The 20,559-nt window shown below is 40.7% G+C and overlaps 1 protein-coding gene across 6 annotated transcripts in view; it reads left to right on the top strand.

The window, feature by feature from the left end:
- Positions 1 to 10,608: 10,608 nt before the first annotated feature.
- The window catches only part of pcloa (piccolo presynaptic cytomatrix protein a), a 48,784-nt gene continuing 38,833 nt past the window's right edge, over positions 10,609 to 20,559 (top strand). For 4 of the 6 annotated variants that reach the window (XM_087787285.1, XM_087787282.1, XM_087787284.1 and 1 more), the window contains exons 1-2: positions 13,815 to 14,678; positions 16,394 to 17,365. In XM_087787285.1, coding sequence (XP_087643411.1) covers positions 13,956 to 14,678; positions 16,394 to 17,365 — 1,695 coding nt within the window. In that variant the 5' untranslated portion in view covers positions 13,815 to 13,955. Of the gene's footprint in view, positions 10,827 to 13,727; positions 14,679 to 16,393; positions 17,366 to 20,559 lie in introns of those variants that run through there. The other 2 variants (XM_087787288.1, XM_087787286.1) reach the window with 2 other exon arrangements.

Below are 20,559 nucleotides of genomic sequence, written 5' to 3' on the forward strand. Positions count from 1 at the left end.
CAAATGACATAAGACAAAGCCCTAAAAGGACACAAACGGGATACTAAAAGAGGATACAAATCATGAAGTTTTCAATGAAGCAGATTTGATTTTTTTAAAACAAGATGATTGTCTTTTAAAAATTGCACAACATCTTCAAACCTGTGACATCAGAAAAAAGTTTGTAACATCTATAATATCGAAACAAAATGTTTGAAAGTCTATTTGACTCAAGTTGTTCAAACTGCATATCAAAAATGTGTAAAGCCTTTTGAAAAATAAAAAATAACTCAAATAAATCAGGACATGATTGAGGTCAAGAATGAAACATGGCAGAAAAACAAGGTGGCTGTGAATGATCTGGTACATCAAGCAGAAGTAATTTGATCCTAGAACTGGAGCACATTATGGGATTGATTCACAGATGTGTGGGAAAAAAAAGACAAGACGGATGAAGAGCAGGTTAACAAATTGGACGGGAGAGAAATCTGCTGCTGTCTTCAGGCTTTCTACAGACTTACAGTGTTATTCTGGCTCTCGATTAGACCTGTTCGTAGATTCTGGTTCGTCCTAATGTTTCTTGTCGTTTGTGTGAACGTTGAAGCGACTAAGCGTGTCGGCCGTAAAGGATGATTAACGGCTGAGATCTCGACTTCATCACTGTAAGTGTGAGCCGTACACGGTGAGGCTGGAATTCACCTCAACCTTCCCCATAACTTTTTCTCTTTCATCCGTTAAAATGATGAGTTGAGAACATGAATATACTTTATCGTTATTGGTCTTTTAGAATTTCATTTCAAAGCCTCCATCTTGAACCACATGTCAACTTCAGTCAAACGCAGGCCCATGGGCCAAATCCTGCCCACCGAGTTAAAAAATATGTGGCCCGCATGAAATTTAAAACTAGTTAAAAAAAAAAACTACTGTCCTTGTTGTTATCATGACCTGCAATAACATGGCAATATATAAGATATTATTGTGATGGTGATTTAATTAAATGTTGATGGATTTTCATGCTTCGAGGAGAGAAAGTAGGTCTTGAGGTATGTCATTTTGTTAAATATTTTGAGCTAATTGATTTCAAGAGCAAACCCTAAATAGATGTACTGCACAGCTGGCAGATGTCAAAAGTTCGTTATTATTTTAGTTATTGTCTGTCAGGTTCTGTTCACTTCCTGTTCTGAGTTATTGTCTGTCAGGTTACGTTCACTTCCTGTTCTGAGTTATTGTCTGTCAGGTTACGTTCACTTCCTGTTCTGAGTTATTGTCTGTCAGGTTACGTTCACTTCCTGTTCTGAGTTATTGTCTGTCAGGTTCTGTTCACTTCCTGTTCTAAGTTATTGTCTGTCAGGTTCTGTTCACTTCCTGTTCTGAGTTATTGTCTGTCAGGTTACGTTCACTTCCTGTTCTGAGTTATTGTCTGTCAGGTTACGTTCACTTCCTGTTCTGAGTTATTGTCTGTCAGGTTACGTTCACTTCCTGTTCTGAGTTATTGTCTGTCAGGTAACGTTCACTTCCTGTTCTGAGTTATTGTCTGTCAGGTTCTGTTCACTTCCTGTTCTAAGTTATTGTCTGTCAGGTTACGTTCACTTCCTGTTCTGAGTTATTGTCTGTCAGGTTCTGTTCACTTCCTGTTCTAAGTTATTGTCTGTCAGGTTACGTTCACTTCCTGTTCTAAGTTATTGTCTGTCAGGTTCTGTTCACTTCCTGTTCTAAGTTATTGTCTGTCAGGTTCTGTTCACTTCCTGTTCTAAGTTATTGTCTGTCAGGTTCCGTTCACTTCCTGTTCTAAGTTATTGTCTGTCAGGTTCCGTTCACTTCCTGTTCTCAGTTATTATCTGTCAGGTTCTGTTCACTTCCTGTTCTAAATTATTGTCTGTCAGGTTCCGTTCACTTCCTGTTCTAAGTTATTGTCTGTCAGGTTCCGTTCACTTCCTGTTCTAAGTCATTATCTGTCAGGTTCCGTTCACTTCCTGTTCTATTTTGCAGACGGGCTTTCTTTTTTCCATGTGTGCATCAGCTTGTCTGTCTCTCTCCTTAATATCTCCCTGAAGGCTTCGCACCTGGTAAAAAATAATTTCCCTCCTTTATCTACTTCCCTTGACTTGTGCGTCACTTTTTGCCTCTAGTCACGACTTGTACCAGTGGAAGTAAATTATTTGGTTTCCTTGAGCTTTTTTGTGCCGGATTTTCTGGGACTCCTGTGTTTGTCTTATGTGTCTTGGCCTTTTATAGTATATAGTTTTAAATGTGTATTGTTTTTGATTTTTAAAGCCTAGAAAGGCTCTTTATAAATAACCATTACTTACTTACTTACTAAATAAACTTTGTTTTGTAATTACTTTGTAGTTGAAATTGTTTCTATTGCCATGATTTGTAAAGACCTTTTGTTGAATTTATTTTCCATGCCATGACCTTTAAACACTTAAGTTTCAGAGTGAACTTGATTTAGACAAAAGATTAACATGGAATAGAATCATCTTTTCACTCCACTCCTGCCCACAAACTCAGAATTAAACAATCTACTAACACGAGGAATGAATGAGTCCCCGGGTACAGTCTACTCTGAACTTTCTTATACACATGGTCTGTGTTGCAGGACTGGTCCTGTACTCGTCCTCGCTGTTGTCCCTGATGATGATGTAGTGGTGGTGAGGTATCATGATACAGTTTCTAAATTTTGAAAGGCCACTAGATGGAAGTCTTTGGCTCTTATCTTCTAAATCAATGAAATCACATTCCCATTCTCGATGGATGGATTGATAAATAGATGGATCATCTTGGCTTGATGTGAGTCTAGCAATTAAGTTATACCATCAATCAAGTTACACCTGATTGACACCTGCCAGTCAAATATTTTTCAGAGGTTGTTGCTCAAAAAACTTTAGGCAAAACAATTCCTTTAATCGATGACTTATGACTTATACTATGGTCATCAGATGCTATTACTCTCCTGGTAACAGAGAGACGCATTGTCTATCTATGACAGCCATCAATCATCCTGAATCCCCCGTCTGTGCCCTAAACAAAGTCTGTCTACACACACACACTCATACACACTCACTTTCTCTCCATCCAATGATTGCTTTGAATTGATGAGGTGATCAATGACCTCCTCGTCTCCGGAGAATACTGATTCACCGTGGACCGCAAGGTTGTGTTCAAGGACTGCCAGATCTTTCACGACTCTCCTTAGCAACGTCCAGAAGCCAAGAGCTGGAACGAAGCTGCGGCACAGTCTGGACAAGAGCCAGAATCGACCATGATTTATATAACCTTTTGTCACTTGCTTCAGCGTGACTCATCTGTGCATCGAGCGACGAGCGTGGCGACGCCACGAGGGATGACGCACCAACAGGTGAAAGATGTAAATGATTCATGAAGTGAGGGGGCGTGGACCACTTGACTGGTGTTTAGAGCCAACCCTGTATTTTCTTGAGACGTCGCCTCCACCGGCATGTACTCCCGGTGATGCATCTGCTCATTAGATGCAAGAGCTGTTAGGATGTCAGCTGCTGGTGTCGTCCCGGGGGGATTCTGGGACTGTGGTAGGAAAGAGTCGGTTACTGCGTCGGCATTCCACGCACCACTCTGGCTCATGATGACAAGAAACGACACGTTTTTTATCAAATATCTTCAGCTTGATCGGTCATTAATTTGGGACATCACCTCCTTTTTCAAATTGGTTTGCTTTTTGTTTTGTCCACAGCTTGCCTCAAAATTATAAATGCACTTTAGATTTAAAAACTGAAACGTGATCGGATAGAAATGGACGAGCTTGGATGTGTCGTAATTAATTCAAGTTTTCGTCATTTACTTGTATGGCCTCTCACCAATGGGGCTCACGCTGACAGCTCCATTGAAGCTGGGGGGTAAAAATCAGAAAAGATTACTCTTAAAAAAAAAAAGGTGTACAATCGAGTAAGTGAAATGAATACACTTTCACGTGCTTGTAAAGACAACAAAAATTATTCGCCTTTTCAACATGTTTAAGAGTGTAGGTACATGTCTTAAAACTTTAAAATTTACATTTTCACGTCAAGAGTTTGTATTTTTTTTATCTGGATGAAGACGGCGTGTTACAGAGTTCCGTTACTTACTTGAGCTTAAAAGCCAAGTAGCAATAGACCAAACCCAAGCAAAGGTCATCCTGTCATAAGGTCATTATAAAATGATTAAAATTAACTTTATTGTGATTATTTAAAATTTGAATCTGACTTGTTAATTCTCTTGGTTTAAGATTTTGTTTCTTTTGATTATTTTTGTTTTGTCCCTAGTTCCTTTATGATTTATAAATACTTAAGATTTTCTTAAAATGTATATAATATGTAAAGATAAAATCACTTATGCTTATTTTTATACCTTTTTATAAATCATTTTTTGTTTCAGCATCATATGAAAGTCCTTGGCTGTGTCCCAAATCGCGCACTTCTCTGCACTGGTGCACTGGTTTATAGTACACATTAAAATAGTGCACGTACTTGGCCAGTGCGCAAATTTTCCACAGATAGTACTGTCTCAAATCAAACACTGTCGCTACACACTCACCGGAAATGACTCGACAGCTTCTTCTTCTACTACTTTTTAACATTGATTGCAACCAGAAGTTAGAACACTATCACTGACATTTGACAGCACTTTTCGCCAATAAAAACAGGTTGTGTTTCATTGTGTGATTATTGTTGTTTTGTGTTAACATTAGTGGTTTCTTGAGATGTTTATGCTGGTATCTGCTCTGAAGACGCGTGGTCAGTGACGTAGCTATGGTTTAGCATCTTTGAGGGTGGAAAGTGTCCATCGATCCACACTCATTTATTCTGGCCATTTGAGTGCACCAATTTAGTGCTCATTGCTCATTACATTTTCATCCACTGCTAATTGGGACGCACTCAAAATATGTAGTGTAAGTTAAGAAGTGAGCAAAATTACGACACCGTGTTCGCCCCTTCATACAGTCCCTTAGAAGAATAATCTGCATTAGCCTGTTGAGATAATATTAGCTTGCCTTGTCATTGCTAACTTGGGTGGGTGTTGTGGAGGAAACACTCAAGATGGTTTGGAGAACTGTAAACAAGCTCATGGATGTGATAAAGGAATACATTGGATAGGAGTGACTATGAAGGATGGATAATGGGTAACGGTTGTTTGCATTTGCTAAAAGCCCTCTAGTTTCCTCCCACAGTCCAAGAGCAAGCAAAGCCAATTGATTACTTAATGAATTGTATGAACTGAGTGAGTCTCCCATTAATATATCCCGTTGTTGAAGAGATACACTCATGATTCACGATTGGATTCTTGCCCTTAGTATTAACCAGTTCCATTTTTGTGTTGTTGTTTTTTCCCTCCATCAGCTGCAGGATGTGATCCGCTTCCAGACAGGAGATCAAATCCTATTACACTTCCAGTTCAAGTCTCCTTCACCCTTTGACCCCGGCATCACACTGCAGATATCTGCGACATTACACAGATTTTTAAAGAAGTGAACCTTTTGTATTTTCAATAATTCCTCTCAGCATTACCAGGTATTCACGCTGAGCTCGAGGACGAACGATTCCCGTGTCGCCATGCCAACCGACGTCTTTGTATTTGGCAGCCGGAGCTACAGGGAGTCAGAAGTTTTCTGAGGACAAAGAGGGGTTTGGCACAAGAATGAATTATTGATCCTCAAGTCTTTTTTCTTTTTTTTCCTGCTTGTTTTGTTGTTGCGACCGATTGCTCACGGGTTTCCTCTGCTGTGTCTCCTCAGCTGAAGTGTAGAGCTTACGGAGGCTGGTGTGATTGGCCATCCCTTCTGGAGGAAAGAGGATTAGCCTCTTACGTCGCTGAAGCACCGTGTGTGCGCCTTTTGTCTGCGGCGCCACATACCCACCTGTGCCGGAGCCGAGGACGCTGCTGTGTCTTTAAATGTATTATTGGTGGATCTAGTTCTCAGGTGAGGTTAGCGGTATTAGACGCCTGCCAGGACGCTAATAGGGATGAGAGCAGGATTAGTTCCTAATTCAGCAGAAAATGAACACTTGGAAGTTCCCGCACACCGGGAAATGACGCAAACCTTCTCAGGACTCAACAGTTCCGGTGGAATATTCAAGATTGTGAAGGTATGGAACTTGTTTTTGTCTCTGCAGTCATTCGTCTAAGATGGTATTTTCAAGACTTGTTCTATGAATTAAATCATGAGTTGCTTCTTCCACCTTTACACTGACAGACTATTCAAATTTAATGAACACTGTACAGCTTGCCTTATCTGGTTACCGGTAGAGTCGGGTTACACCGATGGTTTAGGGCAACACACTCTTCTGCAGCTGTGAATGAGTGCTCTTGCACACTTTTTGTAGCCATTCACTGCAGAATACACTACTCTGTTTAGTTTCATTCAAAATTGCAACTGAATAAAATCTCTTTCAAGAAAAATAATAATTTAGCAAATTGTTTTCAAAGGTCTTGGATGAGGGACCTTTTATTATTTTTTTTTTCAAAAAGCCAGATTGTTATTAAAAAATGTAAAATGTTCAAATAACTTAAATTGAGATTATACCAGGGGATATATGTTATGTATTTTTATGGCTAACTGTGTACAAATATGTTGCAATTTGTAAAGAATAAGTAAAAGGTGGTTGAAATTAGATTTTTTTTGTCCTTGACCTGCACCTTTTAAAAGTTCAGTGTCTTATTTTTAATTTTTATTTGTCTTAATTCAAACTTGTGTCTTGCTTTTGTGTGTGTTGTATAAAAGTAATAACATATAAAACGCGTATAAAAAAAATGAATTCCTTCAACTTTAAGCTATGATGTCCCTGAATGGGTCGCATCTAGCAAACTTCAAAGACACATGTCAGGATAGCAATAAACTTGTTTTGCATGGAAAGTAAATGTTAAGAATTGTGTAGCTGATCTGGCTCTCCGAGAAATATGGAATGGCCAGCAGCCCAACAAACCATAAACAATGAGGGCGTTGTCAAAAAGACCATAACACTGTATTGAATTAGTATATTATATATTAAACCGAGGAGCTTTATCTTTGATAACTCAACATGGACCTCTCACACTGATACAGAAAACAGAAGATTTAACAACAAATTGGCTGAAAAATATCTACACAAAAAAAATGCCTTCCCATGTGCATTTTCAGTCACCATGTTGCCAACAATAATTAATACACAAGTGATACATAACTTGGCTGTTGCTATTCCAATACATACGTGTTAAATGATTTATAACCGTGTATATATTTTTTAATCTGTTTCTTACATTCAACGAAAAATGGTAATAGAAGGCTTGACCAGCGTATAAACTTGATATCCTTATAAATAAAAATGGTCATGTTTTTTGTCCTTGTGGTCTTGGATGACATATTTTTGTCAGGAACAAGCTCGAGCTGTTGTGGGAACTTGAGAGGGGCCAACAAGAGGAAGTTAAGACTGTGGGATTGAGAAGCATTGATCTCTTGAGGCAACTTTAACTTGAAAGGAAAGACTTTCTTAACCTTCAAATATGTCAAATTATGGCAGATTTGTTCCAACTGGTACATTTTTATTATTGGCCAAAATGTTAAACTCAGGACAAAGGTAGGGGTCAAGAGTTCAGAAAAAGAATGTCGGTCTCTATTCGAACTGTCAACAGTTAGCATACACCTTCTTACCCAGACAACATCTAACCATCTAATGCTTAGGAAATGAGAGAATGAGTACCAACAATGAATCTTTCACTAATGTGGAAAACAGAAGACGAAGATGCTTGTTCAACGTCAGCATATCACACGTCCTGAAATACACAAATCATAGGTGATCTAGAGTAAAACTTCAATAGTTGTTGAAAGTTCGTGCGTATCCAAATGCTTTAAGGAGAGGTTCCTGCCTGGTAAAATTGTTCCTTGCCGCTGCCACTCGCCGGGACTTTTCTTTTCTCTTATAACTTTTAAGTGTCTTAAAATAACTATAAAATAATAATTTAACACTATCTTAATAAAATGTAATTGAAATAAAAAAGCAAAAGTTGTAGTGGCTCAGGCCTCTTTTTAGAGATGAATCAATTCATTCCTCCTGGATGCCAACTTTGTCAGGTGTTCCTAACTGGGAGGAGGTCTTGGGGTAGACCTAGGATGCGTCGAGAAAACAATGTTTTTCATTTGACCAGGGAATTCCTATTTTCCCAGAAAAGCTGTTTTAAGGGGACGGATGTTTGGGACTCTTTGTTTGGGACGCTGCCCCCTTGACGCGCCCTTGGATTTCCCATGACTTCCTTGCATAGAGAAGGGATAAATACTGTAGCATTCTTTTTCTCGTGTGAAGGCATTCGGTGTGACATCGACTCTGCGGTTGAACCGCCAGCATGAAGGATGTGTGTGTGCAGGAATGCTGGCACAGCAAACCTTGCCGTGGAAATGAACTCCTGGTGAATATGTGGGTGAACAGAGAGGAAAGGAGTATTTACCAGCTCTTTCCGCCTCAGCGCGCAGAGACAATCAGGCCATGCTTCAGCATTGTGAGGGAGGAAGAGGAGGAGCCCGGTGATCTCTCCACCAGCATCATTCATCACTCACAGGAGCAGAACGCCGGTATGACAAGCCGTGTTTGGGAAGCTGGACAAAAAACGTCTGAAATGCGTTGATCCTCGCTCCCACAAGCTCCAGATGAAAAGGTTGAAATTTCATTAAAACGGGGGCTGCAAAGTGGCACGTCCTGACTCAGGTAGTGTTGCTCATGAGCAGGGTGCACTGAGGACACATCTGCCCTGGAGCTCCACAGTCATCGTGAGCACATCTGCTTGACGCACAGCCGCGCCGGCATGTTTTCAACTTCCCTGGATGCTTCCTGGATGTTTTCTTTTAGTGGAGTAGATGTTTGACAAAACCTCTTTCATCATGTTTATCATACAAGCTTGAATGTTTAATCCCCCATGCTAATTTACATAATGGCTTAACTGTGAAAATATACATTTAAACGTGTTCTTTATCTTCCTCATTGTCTACTAACTTCAGAATTTGACAGTAAATATAAATAGTATCTAATGAGGAATTCAATTGATGTATATCAGTGTGATTATGATGATTTTTTTCTTACTTGGAGTAGTGTTTGCATCACGAAAGAGGGTTTTGTGTTCGAGAAAATAGGATTGAATTAATAAAGGTGGAAAATAAATATTCTAGACAAAAAAGGATCTTCAAGCCAAATATTTATCCTCATGGATCATAGGTTGTTCATGTGATCTCCTTATCTCAGCCAATACAGTATACTGTATATACGCAATTTATTTATATTGAATGACATTTTGAACCAACAGCACTTATACTCTTGGGGACCGCATAAAATTACTTGGTTGATTTGGTGCCTTGTGTTTGAGAAGAAACTGTCCAAAACATTTCAGATTCCTCGAGAAAGGTTTGAAAACGGTAGTGCTGTGTATTTGCAAACATTTACTGATTGAATACATATCATGATAAAGGGTCAATGATACAATATATTTGTATAAGTTGTGATAATGTAGTAACAAGGATATATATGTAGTATTGTCCCAGTACCAGACTATGGTCTTTTATTTGTTTTGAAACCAAAATATGTTCGAACATCAGCTTTAAAACCTGCTGGAGTCGACTGTATCCTCTCGTGCTCAGTTATGGCTGGGATCTTGCAGGATTTTATTGCTCCTTTAGCTGCGGATGTATTGACTGATGCCATAAAGCATTTTTCCAACACAAAAATGATCAAACGCTGTGATGTAAAAAAAAAAAAGAAAATCAGATTTATTTTAACTATATAACCATTGTAACTATGGTAAAATGTGAATTGAAAGCCCCAAAAAATACAATGAAATGAATTGATACAGTGCTGTTGTGTAGTGGGAAAAAATGGTAAAAAATAACTTGTGTATCGATATTTTCTCACAGTCATTAAAAACAGAAGGAACATGAAAGAATAAGACATGATGATTAAACATGCATATGTTTATCTAATTCATGTGTATATTTCATTGTAGGGATGCCACTCAATTTTGTTGAGAATAATTAGCAAATAATACAAGATAATGTCTGCGCGTTTCTGTTAGAAAAAAAATGCATCCATATATAGTCTCATGCGTTCTATCCCTTTAAAAACACATATTCTCTTCTGATGTCTTCTGATCACCTGTCAGCAGCCAGGCATGCGCGGTAGACGGTGCATCGCTGGGAATTACTGTAAAGGCGACGTCAATAGCGGAAGTAGATTTATGACTCGGTTAGAAATATAATGTTTTTATCAATATACGCCAGCAGTTCAAATATAGGGTCGATATTAATTTGATTTATTTTGTTTTGTTAAAGCTTTATGTATACAGTTATTGTTGGTTGCGCGTATTAAAAATTGATTTTATTGTGTAATCTCCCCGGAAGTGACATTGTATTGGTGTTAAATAAATTAGCCTTGTAAGACTGAGACCCTCTAGTCGCGGCAGCTGCAGAGATGCTCGACGCGGAAAAACACGGAGGCGAGAAAATGGATCCTGACGGGAAGTGAAATATATACAAGAGAATACACGGAAGATGCGACGAGACACACTTGGATACTGACGGGGGACGACAAGCGAGGACGTCAGGAGGGGGGGTCGAAGGTGGTGGTGGTGGTTGGGTGGGGGGGGGTGTGAAGGAAGCGGGAGGGGTCGACCATGGGGAACGAAGCCAGCCTGGAAGGAGGGCCGCTGTCTGGGCTGCCGGAGGGTCTGGCACCGGACGGGAAAGGGGGCTTCGTGCGGGTCCCCGGCGGGGCTCCGGTCGACCTGAACGAGCTGAGCGAGGCGGAGAGACGGCAGTTGTCGGCGGCGGTGGCGGCGAGGGCGCAGGGGAGGCAGCCCGGAGGAGCCGCGGCGGCACGAAGGCACGACTTTTAAACCCCCTTTTTAAACACTTTCACTGGAGCCATTTTGTTCTTTTTTTTAACCAAAATACAGACAGGAATTTAAGCGAATATTTACCAAATTCAAATAATTCATATGGTATCAGCTGAATTTCTTCACGTCATATTGTGTGTACAACATTTAGAATGTGTGTGTGTGTGTGCAGTGGTGAGACACACCTCCTGTGTGTTGAGCGAAATGCCTGCTGGGTAAGAGAATCTGTCGACGCCTTTTATCACCTTTTTTATATTTAAAAAAAAATCGTCGTTAGCGTCGTTATTTTATCTCAAACTCTTCTGTGTCACGTCACGATTTTAAACGCTCGTGACGCGCTCGTGGGTTCACCTTTGTGGGGGGGTGACGTCATCAATAGTGAGAGGTGTGAGCTGTGATTGACCAGAGGTGGTTCATAACAATCATGGCTGAAGATAGAAGGAGAGAGAGAGAGAGGGAGGGAGGAAGGGAGAGCATCCATATTAATATGAGCTATAAATAGCTGTGATCATGTCACTCTCAGACTTCCCTCCTCCTGCTTGTTTTCTCAGGTTCAAGTGAAGGAACAGAAGCTGTTTGTTCTCGCGCTGTCCAGGGTGCTGAAGCCCTGCAGGAGCTGGAGAGTCGTGCATGTGTAGAGAATATATTTGGTAGCGGCTGAATTTTGAGACCCCCCGATCTACACACTCGTATGTGTAGATCTGGGGGTCTCAAACTCAACAGGTTAAAGGTCAGGTTCTTGTGGAGACTGGGTCTAGACTGAGGGTCTTTAAGCAGGTTTTTTTCTGAACGTATTTAGCAAATTTGATTCGTATTTTTGTCGTTTTGTGAATCTTTGTGTGTACATTTTGGCCATGTTGGTCTATTTTACGTATTGTTATAATGCCAATAATATATTTAAGGCATTATAATCAACTTTAAAATTCTGGTTCTCACTTTCAGATCTATTCATGGTCAGTCTCCTCCTTTACATCAGTGATCTGATCCAGCCTTACACCCCAGCTCGGGCTCTGAGGTCTGTGGATCAGAATCTACTGATGGTTCCTGAACACGGTTCAGGACCAGAGGAGAGAAATCCTTCCAGGCTGTTGCTCCTAAGCTTTGGAACGATCTTCCTCTCTCTTTGCATATGATAGAGTCTACTGACTTCTTCAAGAAACATCTTAACATTTTTATTCGTGCAGGCTTACCCTGATTTTCAGGAACTCCTGTGTTGTTTCTTGATGTTATCTTGATCTTTTAAGTATATATTTTATTGAATATTGTTTTGATTGTTTAAGCGCTTTGTGACCCTGGTCTGGAAAAGCGCTATATAAATACAAATTACTTACTTACTTTCTTACTTATAAATGATAAAATTTTATCTGGTGCGTACTTCGCTCTACCTGCACTAATGTCATGTAACAGGCCGTGAGTTTGAGAGCTCTTGTTTCGATAATAGGCATCACATGCATTCATGAATAAGTCTCAATCAAAGGTCTTGAACTCGATAGAATTTCCTGCACAATAGGAGCTGGTTCAAGTTATCGGTTTTTGTCCCTTATTATAATCATCATTGATCAAATTAAATTTGAATTGTTTTGTGAAATGCGGATTTCGTTTTCTGTCACAAATATACAGGCGACAAGAATAGTCCTGGTTCTTCTACCGGTGGGACATGAACACCTAACCAGATGCCCACCTCAATTGATTCCTCAAAGCAGAGAAGCTAGGCTGCTCTACTTCCAGCCTCTCATTGATGATGCTGCTTCTGACTATTTTTATGGGAGGGAAAAAAAACTTGTTTAAGCCAGTTGTGTCCGCAATCTTTCAGTCACCACCGACCATAGTTAACCATACGTGGTGGGGGTTGGGACGTAGATCGACTGGTATACTGAGAGCGTTTTTCTAAATTGAGTTTGAAATATGATGAAATGTATTCTTCAATTATATGACATTATACAAAGATGGCTTCTCTTGTTTGAGCAGCACTCTCGCTTGAGCATCGAATGGAGGGTCACAATAAGTGCTTCTACAACAGATGTTTCTGAGATTGATTTGTAGGCAGGTTTTGTAAGTGTAATTTAAAATTCAATATAAAATGATGTAAATTAGTAAATGGTTCATAATATACAGAGTTTATTGGCAGGTTTTATTGTTTAGCATAATTTATTTATGTCCCGAAATGTGGCTCTTAAAGCGTCTAAACACTTCTCGCCATAATTTCCCTGCTCGAAATTGAGAGAATAAAGGAAATTAATTATTATTAAAAAGTGTCCCATTAAAATCGCTTTCTGTCGCGGAGTTAATGTTTTCATTTAACATTCAGGTTGTCAGTAAATTACATCAAGTGTCCTCTGCTAACCACATCCCTGACCCTTTTCAATCCGTGCTCACAACTCCTTCAATGACTAACCGTGGAATATTGAAAATATCCATTGAAGCGTTTCCACTACGAAGCTTCTTCCAGCTGACAAAGACCCTCTCAGTTTACACTCGTGCAGCTGCTTTATCTTGCTGCTATACATCATGTCACTCTGCAAGACCCACTCTCCTGCCAGTCAGTCCTCAGGGCAAAGATTGACTGGTGTTGGAAAGAACCAATGGCATGTTGTCGTGACTGGACTCTGTATCGTGGAGGACGGTACTGTCACTGCTGTATTATTATAGTGTCGATAAATCTACAATCTTTAATCTTATTTAGCGGAATATTTAGTATTAAGTATTAGAGACACCAACAACTAAATATTTATATCATTGTTAATTTCCTAAATTCCAGTATTATTGTGATGATAGAAGACTAAAGGAAAAGTATTAAAGGAAGCATCCATGTGTCACGATCAAATGGTTTCTCTTATCTTACCACTTCACTGATCTCTTCTGTGACTCATCAGCTGCAGTGCTCTGACACTCTCCTCCTGCTTTCTTTCTCCAGACCTTCAGAATCTGATGCTCAGCAGCGCCCCCAACAGGTTGGTGCAAGAGGTCCGGCCGGTCTCAGCAAGAGTCGCACTGTAGACGCCTTCAACCAGGGACCGCCGGGGAAGCACGCCCCGGGCCGCAGCCCTTCGTCCCTGAGCCTCTTCGAGTCCAGACTTCGGCAGGAGCCCAAAGATCCCGAGACAAAGTCGTCCGGGATGTTTGGCTCCAGCTTTCTGAGCGGGGCCAACCCCCTCAGTGCCATGTCCTCGATGACATCATCGGTCTCTTCTTCAATCACCTCCATGGGTGACTCGGTCAATATCCCGAAATTTGGACTATTTGGGGATGAGGAGGAGGGCGATGGGACGCCAGAGAAGGGGCCTCAACAAGGACCAGGTCCAAAGAAGCCCCAACAAGGAGGACCTCAAAAACAGGGTCCTCCTGGACAGGGGTCTAAACAAGGGCAGGGGCCAAGACAGGGTCAAGGACCTCAAGGGACTAAATCAGCTCAAGGTCCTCCTGGACAAGGACCTAAACAAAGCCAAGGACCTCCAGGCCAGGGGCCTAAATCTGCTCAGGGTCCTGCTGGCCAAAGACCACAACAACAGGGGCCTCGGCAAGGTCAGGGACAACCAGGACAAGGGCCTAAACCAGCTCAGGGTCCACCAGGTCAAGGTGGACCTGGGATGGCTCCAAGGCCTGGTCAGGGACCTCCAGGTCAAGCAGGTCCTAAGCAACAAGGTCCACCCGGTACTGCTGCTCATCCAGTGCCCTCCTCCAGTCAGCCAGGGTCTCCTAAACCTGGAGGCGCACTCTGTCCACTATGTAAGACCACACCGATGAACACTGGATCTAAAGAGCCGCCAAACTACAACAACTGCACAGAGTGTAAGAACCAAGTGTGCAGCCTCTGTGGGTTCAGCCCTCCAGACTCGGCGGTGAGTTTTGTTTTAAATTTATTTTATTTTATTTAACTCATCATGTGACATTTTAATATTGAGAGCTGACATTTAAAGTAACAATATACAATAAACAAATAAACATTCAAGTGTTCCATATGTATATGGAAGATTCAATTTTAGCCGTTTTTGTCGTAAAATGTTTCTACATTTGCTTTCAATTTCTTTAGAATAAGACTGCAATATTTATGATTTAAAAAAACGACATGTTTAATTTTACAAAACGGGTCATAAAAGCTTTTATGATCCTTATGAATAATTTAATATTATTGTCCATTCATTAGTATTTATATTTATATTCTAATGCAAAATAGTTTAAAAAAATACAGATTATATTTAAGGATTATCACATTACAGTTAAAAATGTAACACTCTATTTCTCTATGGGAAGTTTCATGAAGGAAATAATTATTAATGAAATGTAAACAATTATTAGCGTTATAGTTGAGCAGTAATTGAAATGCAGTTAGTGTGGATAGCAGACTAGAAGGAGAAGAAGCATATGGTCCCAGGCATGGTGTTGAAGGTGACTCGCCATGGCCACAGGAAGTGAGTGTGCCAGCCAGCGAGGACGGCAAACACTGCTGGGCCACATGACACAACACGGATCTCTTCCCTTCAGCTTGCTCTTCACTTTCTCTGCTGTGCTAGAGGATAATGTGAATGTTATCTTCAGCTCTATTATGTACTGTTGGCGAGAGGGAGAATTTGCGAAAACACAAGCGTTATTTGAAAAGCGTTATTATTTTTCTATTTTAATCGAATTAGGTTGAAATATATGTGATTAATTGTCCTTCATTTTGAAACTGTAACCCTGTATTGATCAAAATTAGGGATGCACCAAAATGAAAAAATATTGGTGGTAATCGAAAATTTGGTAACCAAGGCTGAAAACGGAAACTGAAAAACCAAAATAACTTATTATGCTAGTTATTGGTACCGTTATAGCATATTACTTTGATCTTGCCTCACAAAGATCAAGACATTGCAATTTATTCAAATGCTTAAAAAAATGAAATCACAAAATAATGTTTTGGCACTGACATTTCAACAATGCACTGTAAAAAATATAGATGTTTCATTGTCAAACTCATACAATTTCAAACTTTCACTTCCTTATCAAACTCAACCACACTCTCGACTAATGTGCACACCAGGTTTATTCATACACAGTGCAACTGCCGAAAGATAAGCTGAGCAGTTGAGCTTTTCTTCTGGCTGACATATGAGAATGTTTTAAGGGATTTATTATAAAAGAAGAATAGAAGAGAATACTGTTCAGTTATTGTGTTTTGGATTTTGTTAGAATATATCCTACACTCTTGAACGCACCATAGCCACCCAGGCGTCATTGAAGACTTCAAACGGTGCAGCAACATTTGTCAGACATTGTGGTTCTTCTTCGATTAAACCCATCAATAATGTGTTTAAATTAAACACCACAGGAATAAATCCATTTCTAAGCTTGACATTTGCATCCATGTTCCTTAAAGGTAATATAGTATCCGGTTTTGCTTCATCACTTGATCAAAAAAAGAACTTGCGCAGTAAAAGGGCTATTGGGACATTTTTGGTTGAAAAATGTTTTAGGCAGAAAATCTTCAGTTACTATCAAATCCTATGACTTAACAAAGCAGGTGAAATGAAGACTCCGAAATAAATCAATAGCTTAATGATCTCTCTTGCGCCTGCAGGGGAAAGAGTGGCTGTGTCTCAACTGCCAAATGCAGCGAGCAATGGGTGGCATGGATCCGCCGGGCCTTACCAAACCCAAACAAGGCTCCGCTCCACCTTCGCCGCAGAGGCAAAGTCCTGGAAAACCTGGCAAACTTCTGATCAAACAGCAAAGCACCAGCGACCAAGGTCTGACTCCCCCCACCACCCCCAGGCAAAAGTCCCCAACTTCCCCAGGACCCCTGTCCCCAGCTTCATCGGCCGCTGGATCGCCCAAAATCGACCCAAAGACTGGCCGACCCATCCAACCCAGGTCTAGCCCGCAACCATCTCCAGCAAAAGCCAAGCAGGAGTCCAGCTTCTTTGGAGGCTTTGGAGGCATCAGTCTGGGAGGGCTTGCAGATTCAGTGAAAGCTCCTGCATCTTCTACGCAGCAGTCTGAGTCTGTAACCGGGAAACTATTTGGGGGGTTTGGTGGTTTGATGGACTCAACGAAGCCTCAAGCTCCGGCAGCATCAAAGCAGCAGCCGGAGGAGTCGGTCGCCGGGAAGCTGTTCGGAGGTTTCGGAGGATTGACAGAATCAGCCAAACCTCCTGCTGCTGCCTCCCAGATGTTCAGCTTCGGATCGTCTCTCCTCAGCTCCGCCAGTAATCTTGTCACCGGAGAGGAAGAGAAGCCCGACGAGTCTCCGCCTGGGTCGCCTCCTGACTCTGCTCCTGGTTCTCCGCCAGACTCTCCGTTCTCCGCCCCGGGATCCCCACCCGACTCGGACTCTGCTCCAGACACTCCACCAGCGAGAGCGAGGAAACCCACTCGAGGAGCTTCTGTGGAGAAAAAGCTGCCTGAACCCGAACCAGAAAATAAGCAGAATTGTCCACTCTGTCAGGTGGACCTGGACCTGGGATCCACATCCAGCTTCAGCACCTGCACCGACTGTAAGAAGAAGGTCTGCAATCAGTGCGGATTTAATCCCACGCCCCACTTAGGAGAGGTAAGGCTGAATTTTATTTTTACTTGCTTAACAATATTCGTACAAATTGTCAAACATTAATATAATTTAAATGCAGACAAGAGACAAAATATACACTTTGGGTAATAAAAAAAACTCTGTTCGTACCGCTGCTGCTCACACGCCAGCTCTGCTTAGATCAGAAAGAAACAAAAAAAAAATCCTGTTTTACCCTTAAATAAAGGATAAGTTGTTCAAGCTGCTGCATCAAGTCTTGGCTTTTAGGTTTGTGTGCTGGGATAAGAAAGCTCCTTGGCAGAGGTATGTGCTGTGGTGATGCTTTTCAAGTTGGACATTCGATGTATTCTGATCAATACGATACATTTTGATCTGAAAACTTGTATCCAATTTTAAGAAAGATTTTTTTTCAAAACATGTTTGCATGTTTGAAGGTAAAACATCTTTACCTTCATGTACTAGCAGATACTTCGGAGTCTCAGACAAGGAAGAACACTTGTGTCATCGCTGAAGATAACTTAATACAATGTGTTTAATTTGTTGTGGGATGTCGACAATCTGCTCGTCTAATTAGACAACAATTCAAGCTGTTGACCCTGAAACACAACACCGTGGATGAAGGGTATTAATCTTTGCCCAATACATGCTGTGTGCGTTTCACCTTCTCCCTACGGAGTGTTGTGTGTCTGACACAGTGTGTCGAAGACATCTGGAGCACCAGTGAAATATTAGATTAGTCGCAGCAGCTTTCAGGTCGACTCGTGTTTTTGAGTGTCGAATAGAATTAGAAAATGTCAGCGGACGTTTCGAGAAAGAGTAACGGCGGACAAGAAAATGTTCAGGAATTATGGTCCGCGGGTTGCAGCCAAGAGCCGCACGCTGATGAATAGCTCAGATAGTTGAAGAACTTTTAGGGTGATTGACTGTCGACCGTAGCACCAGGCGGAGACACGCGACCACTCGAACGTACCCGACTGTGTGAAGAAAACCAAAACGGCTTACAAGAAAATCCCCGACAGAAAAAGACCTGGATTAATCCTCGGGAAAGGCGGCAACATTAACCGCTTCCCCAACGCGCTGAATTCTCGGTCCTGCATCGTGAGTCAGCACTTTTTGTTGACAACAGAAGTGGCACTCAAGAACAAAAGCTACTGTGGGTGTTTGATTCTGCCCTGTCACGTGCAGCACGTGTTGGAGAGGTTTTAAGTGTGTAACCAATAATCTTCTGTTTATTTTTGGAACCCCGAGGATCTCCAGATAATCTTTGTATGATCTGCCTCCCTCGCTCTTCTCCATCTGAGGTGACAGAATTATTCTCGCCGTCCTCATGGTCCTGACTCCGGTTGTCCTGGTTACTGGTTGCCTTTGTGGGTTTGTCTCATCCACTACTGGTTCCAACTGGCTTTGACATCCCTGAGTGTCAAAGCTAATAGAGAAACAAATGGGGAAAAGAAATCCAAGGCACACTTTGAGTCACCAAAAGCCTACGTGCTGGGGATCTCTGATGTATTTTCGCCGTCAGCAAAGGCTGACGTGCTCATGAATGCGAGGGGATCACAGTGTGACTGTGGGGTTGAATTTTAATCACGGAAAGACATTATTATTATTGCCAATGTTCTGTCCTTTATAGCCTGGTGGTTATATATCTTTCAGAGCGAATGAAACGGGCTCACACGTGTGTGTCTGTGTGTGTGTGTGTGTGTGGAAGTGTTGTAATCTGTGTTTCCTAAAAGGATTTAAAGGGCAAGTGAAATCAGCTGTTTCGATCCTTCACTCAGAGCGTCAGCGTAATCTGCATGTAGAAAGGAAATTCGTAGTCTAGCCGGAGGAACAATCTACATCCTGGTTTTTATTTCAATTCCTGGTCATTTACTCGATCGTCGCTTGCTGCGACACACATTAGGAACATTGTATAATCCAGAGGAAACTGTCATTGGAAAACATTAATCCAAAAGAATGTAATGGAATAAAATTGGTAGATGGTTTTTAAATGGATGAATGTCGTAATCGTAAGACAAAGAGATTTGTTAATAGAATCCTATTATGGGCAGTTCATTCCTCTAAGCCTGGAGTAATGGATGGATGAGATTGTCATTCCTAGTAGCATTAGTATTATTAAACACATTTGTATCTGCCATTTTCATGACTAAATTGTGTAATCCATCAAAATAAACGTTTCACCTAAATTAGAAATACTTTATTGACAGTATGTGCACAATAATGGATCTGTTTCTATTATGTTTTCATAACTCATTTCAAAGACAGGTTTCAGTTAAACTTTCAGGAATCGTTAAGATAATGTGGTGGAGTTCTGAAGTTTCATCTGGATTTAAGACATTTAAACATCATTCCTTTGGGTGGCGTCTGCTTGACTATACAAAACAAAGCAAATAATCAAATAACTATAACATCACTATTATAAATACACGTTCATGTGAATGTAGAGACAAAACTATTGTTGTTTTAAGGTTGCTAGATAGGAAGCTCTTCCTGTTTTCCCCTGAGCCATCATAAAACCTGAATCATGGTATTTTGTCACTATTACTGGTATTTATAAGTCTTTCTATCTGAATGATATGCCATGAATGTCTTTATGAGGCTTTTTTTCTTTGCTTTTTTGATGAATTAAGTTTGTAGAAGAAGTACTTACATGGAAGAATCTCACTTCTAAGGGTATTCTATTTACGATTCATGAGAAGACAATATTAATGATTCACCCATCTATAGTGCCACACAAAGGTAAAGTTAATGATCAACCGCAACCTCTAACTAACCACTTTAGTGTCATTTTACTTATAAAATATTGTATTTGGAGAATTGATTCAACATGGATTTAAAAAATATGATTATTACGGTGATACTGTTGAAGAAAGTAGCTTGTTTTTTTTTTAATTGACGAAACTAAATTGGCGGAAAATAACAAACAATTATTTAAATGTTCATTATCTATGGAGCCGTCAGGACCTTCCACAATGTTTGAAATAAATAGATGAAGATGAGGGATGTATCTTGCCGGTTTAGCTGTGTAGTTTTTAGATGTGTGAAGCGTTCCAAGTTTAGAATCCATCTATTAGTATGTGGGAGGAGATGAACACGGAAATATATATACAAGCATTTAGAGATGATTTGATATACCATTTATTAAATACACGATTGATTATTCAGATTTTCCGCTTAATAGTGGGTCACTATTTCAGGAAATCAGGTCAACTCACTGT

Source organism: Callionymus lyra, chromosome 3, assembly GCF_982586985.1.
Source record: "Callionymus lyra chromosome 3, fCalLyr1.hap1.1, whole genome shotgun sequence".
In the NCBI taxonomy this organism is placed as follows: domain Eukaryota; kingdom Metazoa; phylum Chordata; class Actinopteri; order Syngnathiformes; family Callionymidae; genus Callionymus; species Callionymus lyra.